General features: G+C 37.6%; 1 protein-coding gene across 2 annotated transcripts in view; it reads left to right on the top strand.

Annotated features, from left to right (window-relative positions):
• The window catches only part of LOC110448127 (tectonic-2-like), a 49,816-nt gene that overhangs the window by 17,162 nt on the left and 24,778 nt on the right, over positions 1–7,876 (top strand). For both annotated transcript variants that reach the window (XM_021494192.1, XM_021494190.1), the window contains exons 5-8: positions 1,968–2,069; positions 3,111–3,154; positions 3,933–4,000; positions 5,916–6,012. In XM_021494192.1, the coding sequence (XP_021349867.1) occupies positions 1,968–2,069; positions 3,111–3,154; positions 3,933–4,000; positions 5,916–6,012 (311 nt within the window). The remainder of the gene's footprint in view (positions 1–1,967; positions 2,070–3,110; positions 3,155–3,932; positions 4,001–5,915; positions 6,013–7,876) is intronic.

Here is a 7,876-nt window from a genome sequence, read left to right as displayed (position 1 = left end):
TATGATCCCAGCCTACTCTATGATCTAAACCTCCCATATGATCCCAGCCTACTCTATGATCTAAACCTCCCATATGATCCCAGCCTACTCTATGATCTAAACCTCCCATATGATCCCAGCCTACTCTATGATCTAAGCCTCCTGTATGATTCCAGCCTACTCTATGATCGCAGTCTACGGTATTATCCCAGCCTACTCTATGATCGCAGTCTCCGGTATTATCCGAGCCTACTCTATGATCGCAGTCTCCGGTATTATCCAAGCCTACTCTATGATCTAAGCCTCCTGTATGATTCCAGCATGATCCAAGCCTACTCTATGATCTAAACCTCCCGTATGATCTCGACCTATTCTATGATCTAAACCTCCCGTATGATCCCAGCCTACTCTATGATCTAAGCCTCCTGTATGATCCCAGCCTACTCTATGATCTCAGTCTCCGGTATGATCCCAGCCTACTCTATGATCTAAGCCTTCTGTATGCTCCAAGCCTACTCTATGATCTAAACCTCCCATATGATCCCAGTCTACTCTATGATCTAAGCCTCCTGTATGATCCCAGCCTACTCTACGATTTAAACCTCCCATATGATCCCAGCCTACTCTATGATCTAAGCCTCCTGTAAGATCCCAGCTTACTCTATGACCTCAGTCTCCGGTATGATCCCAGCCTACTCTATGATCTAAGCCTTCTGTATGATTCCAGCCTACTCTATGATCTAAACCTCTCGTATGATCCCAGCCTACTCTATGATCTAAGCCTCCTGTATGATTCCAGCCTACTCTATGATCGCAGTCTCCGGTATTATCCCAGCCTACTCTATGATCGCAGTCTCCGGTATTATCCCAGCCTACTCTATGATCGCAGTCTCCAGTATTATCCCAGCGTACTCTATGATCTAAGCCTCCTGTATGATTCCAGCATGATCCCAGCCTACTCTATGATCTAAACCTCCGGTATGATCTCGGCCTATTCTATGATCTAAACCTCCCGTATGATCCCAGCCTACTCTATGATCTAAACCTCCTGTATGAACCCAGCCTACTCTATGATCTAAGCCTCCTGTATGATTCCAGCCTACTCTATGATCGCAGTCTCCGGTATTATCCCAACCTACTCTATGATCGCAGTCTCCAGTATTATCCCAGCGTTCTCTATGATCTAAGCCTCCTGTATGATTCCAGCCTACTCTATGATCGCAGTCTCCGGTATTATCCCTGCCTACTCTATGATCGCAGTCTCCAGTATTATCCCAGCGTTCTCTATGATCTAAGCCTCCTGTATGATTCCAGCCTACTCTATGATCGCAGTCTCCGGTATTATCCCAGCCTACTGTATGATCGCAGTCTCCGGTATTATCCCAGCCTACTGTATGATCGCAGTCTCCGGTATTATCCCAGCCTACTCTATGATCGCAGTCTCCGGTATTATCCCAACCTACTCTATGATCGCAGTCTCCAGTATTATCCCAGCGTACTCTATGATCTAAGCCTCCTGTATGATTCCAACCTACTCTATGATCTAGGCCTCCTGTATTATCCCAGCCTACTCTATGATCTAAACCTCCCGTATGATCCCAGCCTACTCTATGATCTAAGCCTCCTGTATGATTCCAACCTACTCTATGATCTAGGCCTCCTGTATGATCCCAGCCTACTCTATGATCTAAACCTCCTGTATGATCCCAGCCTACTCTATGATCTAAGCCTTCTCTATGGTCCCAGCCTCCTGTATGATCTCGGCCTTCTCTATGGTCCCAGCCTCCTGTATGATCTCGACCTACTCTATGCTCTAAGCCTCCTGTATCATCCAAGCTTACTGAATGATCTCAGTCTACTCTATGATCTTAACTTCTACTATGGTATTTGCCTCGAGCTCATTCATATTATGTATTTAGACAAATTTCCCGTATTGATAACCATCCATTCCATGATAAAGATATTAAACTTTGTGTTCTTGTTTCCAGTCTGTTTACCATTGTGAGTGCCCCCATTGTCAGTTTATGTACAGACGGAGGTGTGGTGGTGCAGAATGTAACTACAGTACAGACGTTTCAGATAGGATTCAGGTAAGTAACATTGCAATAAATATTCTCTTACTGAAACTCGTCACAGACCATAAATATTATCTTTCTGAAACTGGTCACAGACCATAAATATTATCTTTCTGAAACTGGTCACAGACCATAAATATTATCTTTCTGAAACTGGTCACAGACCATAAATATTATCTTTCTGAAACTGGTCACAGACCATAAATATTATCTTTCTGAAACTCGTCACAGACAATAAATATTATCTTACTGAAACCTGTCACAGACCGACGTTTCAGATAGGATTCAGGTAAGTAACATTGCAATAAATATTCTCTTACTGAAACTCGTCACAGACCATAAATATTACCTTTCTGAAACTCGTCACAGACCATAAAAACTATCTTTCTGAAACTCGTCACAGACCATAAATATTACCTTTCTGAAACTCGTCACAGACCATAAAAACTATCTTTCTGAAACTCGTCACAGACCATAAATCTTATCTTTCTGAAACTCGTCACAGACCATAAAAACTATCTTTCTGAAACTCGTCACAGACCATAAAAACTATCTTTCTGAAACTCGTCACAGACCATAAATATTATCTTTCTGAAACTCGTCACAGACCATAAAAATTATCTTTCTGAAACTCGTCACAGACCATAAATATTATCTTACTGAAACTCGTCACAGACCATAAATATTATCTTTCTGAAACTCGTCACAGACCATAAAAACTATCTTTCTGAAACTCGTCACAGACCATAAAAATTATCTTTCTGAAACTTGTCTTAGACAATAAATATTATCTTACTGAAACCCGTCACAGACCATAAATATTATCTTTCTGAAACTCGTCACAGACCATAAATATTATCTTTCTGAAACTTGTCTTAGACAATAAATATTATCTTACTGAAACCTGTCACAGACCATAAATATTATCTTTCTGAAACTCGTCACAGACCATAAAAATTATCTTACTGAAACTCGTCACGGTCAAAGAGTCAAAATAAACTCAATTAAATATATTGGTTGCAGATGTACTAATATTGAATCTGTTTTGTTTACTAGTGAGGCCACCTTATCTGCTGTAGACGTCACATGTAGCCAAACAAGTAAGTGCAACATATTATGTATCTATATCTATTTATCTATAGGCTTATTACTGATAGCCAATAATCCACACAAATTAATTGTCTATTATTTTTTAGCCTACCATCATCAAATGGTTGGCTGATCAAATCACATTTTTGTCCTTGGTCCATCGTCTATACTTCTAGCTGTAAGAAGTTCTTGTTATTGCTATCTATCAAAAAATACTAAAAGGATCTTTTTTATATTTATAATATGGAGGTTTCCCATTTTTCATATGAGACAGATCAGAACAACAAGATGGCCACAAGATTTGAAGATTAAGTTTATTTGTTATCATTATTTCACATAAAGTATTTGACAGAACTTTCTCAAATTCATATACAGGCTCCCCTTGGTCTGTAGTTGTGTATGTTTTATTTTGTGACTGAACGGAAAGTCAACACCGCCACCAGGCTGCCATCTTGGATTTTGATAGTTAATGTTTGTTAATTCTTAACAATGAATAGTGACCTCACATTGAAAGGATGTGTTCCTTACCAGCAGTATGGAAATTGTTATTTTTTAAAATTTTTACAAGTTTCTACAAGATCAATTTACTGTTGACAAGACTCAATCTAACAAGAAACAGTTCTGTATGACGACATTCTCTATAACATGTCATTGGTTCTTTCGTGTCTTCAAACCTATTACATTGATCTGCTGGTTCATTATGGTTTACTCCGTAATTAGTTATAGTTATTTGTTAAAATATGATATTGAATTGCAACATGCAAATACATTGATATTTTAAAATTTTAGCTGGAATTGATGTAACTACTCTGAACATTTCACTTGCCTCATCTGGTGTCAATGAAAGCAAAATCACGGTAAGATCAACACAGCTGTTGTCAATGACAACAGAGCACAGTAAGCTTACAACAGCTGTTGTAAATGACAACAAGACCACAGTAAGCTTACCACAGCTGTTGTCAATGACAACAGAGCACAGTAAGCTTACAACAGCTGTTGTAAAAGACAACAAGACCACAGTAAGCATACCACAGCTATTGTAAATAACAACAAGACCATAGTAAGCTTACCAGAGCTGATGTTAATGACAAAAGATAACAGTAAGCTTACCACAGCTATTGTAAATGACAACAAGACCACAGTTAGCTTACCACAGCTGATGTCAATGACAAAAGATAACAGTAAGCTTACCACAGCTATTGTTAATGACAACAAGACCACAGTAAGCTTACCACAGCTGTTGTCAATGACAACAGAGCACAGTAAGCTTACAACAGCTGATGTAAATGACAACAAGACCACAGTTAGCTTACCACAGCTGATGTCAATGACAAAAGATAACAGTAAGCTTACCACAGCTGTTGTCAATGACAACAAGACCACAGTAAGCTTACCACAGCTATTGTAAATAACAACAAGACCATAGTAAGCTTACCACAGCTGATGTTAATGACAAAAGATAACAGTAAGCTTACCAGAGCTGATGTTAATGACAACAAGACCACAGTTAGCTTACCACAGCTGATGTCAATGACAAAAGATAACAGTAAGCTTACCAGAGCTGATGTTAATGACAAAAGATAACAGTAAGCTTACCAGAGCTGACGTTAATGACAACAAGACCACAGTTAGCTTACCGCAGCTGATGTCAATGACAAAAGATAACAGTAGCTTACCACAGCTGTTGTCAATGACACCAAGACCACAGTAAGCTTACCACAGCTGTTGTAAATGACAACAAGACCACAGTTAGCTTACCGCAGCCGATGTCAATGACAAAAGATAACAGTAAGCTTACCACAGCTGGTGTCAATGACAACAAGACCACAGTAAGCTTACCACAGCTGTTGTCAATAACAACAAGACCATAGTAAGCTTACCAGAGCTGATGTTAATGACAAAAGATAACAGTAAGCTTACCAGAGCTGATGTAAATGACAACAAGACCACAGTTAGCTTACCGCAGCTGATGTCAATGACAAAAGATAACAGTAAGCTTACCACAGCTGTTGTCAATGACAACAAGATCACAGGAAGCTTACCACAGCTGTTGTCAATGACAAAAAGACCACAGTAAGCTTACCACGGCTATTGTAAATAACAACAAGGCCATAGTAAGCTTACCACAGCTGTTGGCAATGACAACAATACCACAGTAAGCTTACCACAGCTGATGTTAATGACAACAAGATCACAGTAAGCTTACCACAGCTGATGTTAATGACAACAAGATCACAGTAAGCTTACCACAGCTGTTGGCAATGACAACAAGATCCCAGTAAGCTTACCACAGCTGTTGGAAATGACAACAAGACCACAGTAAGCTTACCACAGCTGTTGTCAATGACAACAAGACCATAGTAAGCTTACCACAGCTGTTATCAATGATAACAAAACAATGTTAAGCTCACCAGAGTTGTGTTTTTCTGGACAAAAAGACCACAATAAGCTCACCCCAGCTGTTGTCAATAACATGATCATTCAAAGCTTACCACAACTTTATTGAAATATGGATATTATTACAAGCAGGATATACATTGTCCAAATTTTATGTAAATCAAAATGTATTGTTATTTTTTACATTTAGAAATCAAAATAATGAGTTAGAATAAGATGTGTGAGCTATGGAGACACCAGTGTCACCTACAGTAATATTTTGAACAATGTGATGTGATCTTGCAGTTGTATACATTTTCTGTTTTACTTTCATTGATTTATTTCTGTAGACGTATATATGTAATGTGTGTATGTATATTCCAATATTGTTTGTAGGTAAGTTACACACTGGTCACTGCCGGCACACCTGTAAATGTCCAATGTTCTGGTCAGTCACAGACGGGAACACAGTACCAAACAGCCACTTCTAGAGGTAAATATCCAAGTCATCTCCTACAAATCAAATTATGTATTTCTTGCTTATTTATACCTATTTTAGCATATACACTTTAAAATGTTGGTTCAAATGTTTGATTTAAAATTTACTGATACAGATAAGTCCTATGCTGATGTATACAAGTACTGTATACTAGGAAACTAGAAAATGTTGCTTTTCATTATATATATAAGTTTGCTTATAAAATAAAAATGTAAATATTTTAAGCTGTATGCTTATATTCTCGCTCATGTTATATTCTCGCTCATGTTATGTCATGTTCTCCTTCATGTTATATTCTCCTCATGTTATATTCTCCCTCATGTTATGTTATATTCTCCCTCATGTTATATTCTCCTCATGTTATATTCTCCCTCATATTATATTCTCCCTCATGTTATATTCTCCCTCGTGTTATATTCAACCTCATGTTATGTTATATTCTCCCTCATTTTGTGTTATATTCTACCTCATGTTATGTTCTCCCTTATATTCTCTCTCATGTTATATTCTCCCTCATGTTATATTCTCCTTCATGTTATATTCTCCCTCGTGTTATATTCTCCCTCATGTTATATTCTCCCTCATGTTATATTCTCCTCATGTTATATTCTCCCTCATATTATATTCTCCCTCATGTTATATTCTCCCTCGTGTTATATTCAACCTCATGTTATGTTATATTCTCCCTCATTTTGTGTTATATTCTACCTCATGTTATGTTCTCCCTTATATTCTCCCCCATGTTTTGTTATATTCTCCCTCGTGTTATATTCTCCCTAATGTTATATTCTCCCTCATGTTATATTCTCCCTCATGTTATATTCTCCCTCATGTTATATTCTCCCTCATGTTATATTCTTCCTCATGTTCTGTTATATTCTCCCTCATGTTATATTCTCCCTCATGTTTTGTTATATTCTCCTTCATGTCATGTTATATTCTCCCTCATGTTTTGTTATATTCTCTCTCATGTTATGTTGTATTTTCCCTCGTGTTATATTCTCCCTCGTGTTATTTTCTCCCTCGTGTTATATTCTCCTTTATGTTATATTCTCCCTCGTGTTATATTCTCCCTCATGTTATATTCTCCCTCATGTATTATTCTCCCTCATGTTATATTCTCCCTCATGTCATGTTATATTCTCCCTCATGTTATGTTATATTCTCCCTCATGTTATGTTCTCCCTCATGTTTTGTTCTCCTTCATGTTATATTCTCCTTCATGTTATATTCTCCCTCATGTTAAATTCTCCCTCATGTTATATTCTCCCTCATGTTATGTTCTGCCTCATGTTTTGTTCTCCTTCATGTTATATTCTCCTTCATGTTATATTCTCCTTCATGTTATGTTCTCCCTCATGTTATATTCTCCTTCATGTTATATTCTCCCTCATGTTATATTCTCCCTCATGTTATATTCTTCCTCATGTTATATTCTCCCTCATGTTATATTCTCCCTCATGTTATGTTCTCCCTCAGGTTATATTCTCCTTCATGTTATATTCTCTCTCATGTTATATTCTCTCTCATGTTATATTCTCTCTCATGTTATATTCTCCCTCATGTTATATTCTCCCTCATGTAATGTTATATTCTCCCTCATGTTATATTCTCCCTCATGTCATGTTCTCCCTCATGTTATATTTTCCCTTATGTTATGTTCTCATCATGTTATATTCTCCCTCATGTTATATTCTCTTTCATGTTATGTTCTCCCTCATGTTATATTCTCCTTCATGTTATATTCTCCCTCATGTTATGTTCTCCCTCATGTTATGTTCTCCCTCATGTTATATTCTCCCTCATGTTATGTTATGTTCTCCCTCATGTCATGTTCTCCTTCATGTTACATTCTCCC

The sequence above is a fragment of the Mizuhopecten yessoensis genome, unplaced genomic scaffold, assembly GCF_002113885.1.
Source record: "Mizuhopecten yessoensis strain PY_sf001 unplaced genomic scaffold, ASM211388v2 scaffold3853, whole genome shotgun sequence".
In the NCBI taxonomy this organism is placed as follows: domain Eukaryota; kingdom Metazoa; phylum Mollusca; class Bivalvia; order Pectinida; family Pectinidae; genus Mizuhopecten; species Mizuhopecten yessoensis.
This window is presented reverse-complemented; position numbering and strand designations above follow the sequence as displayed.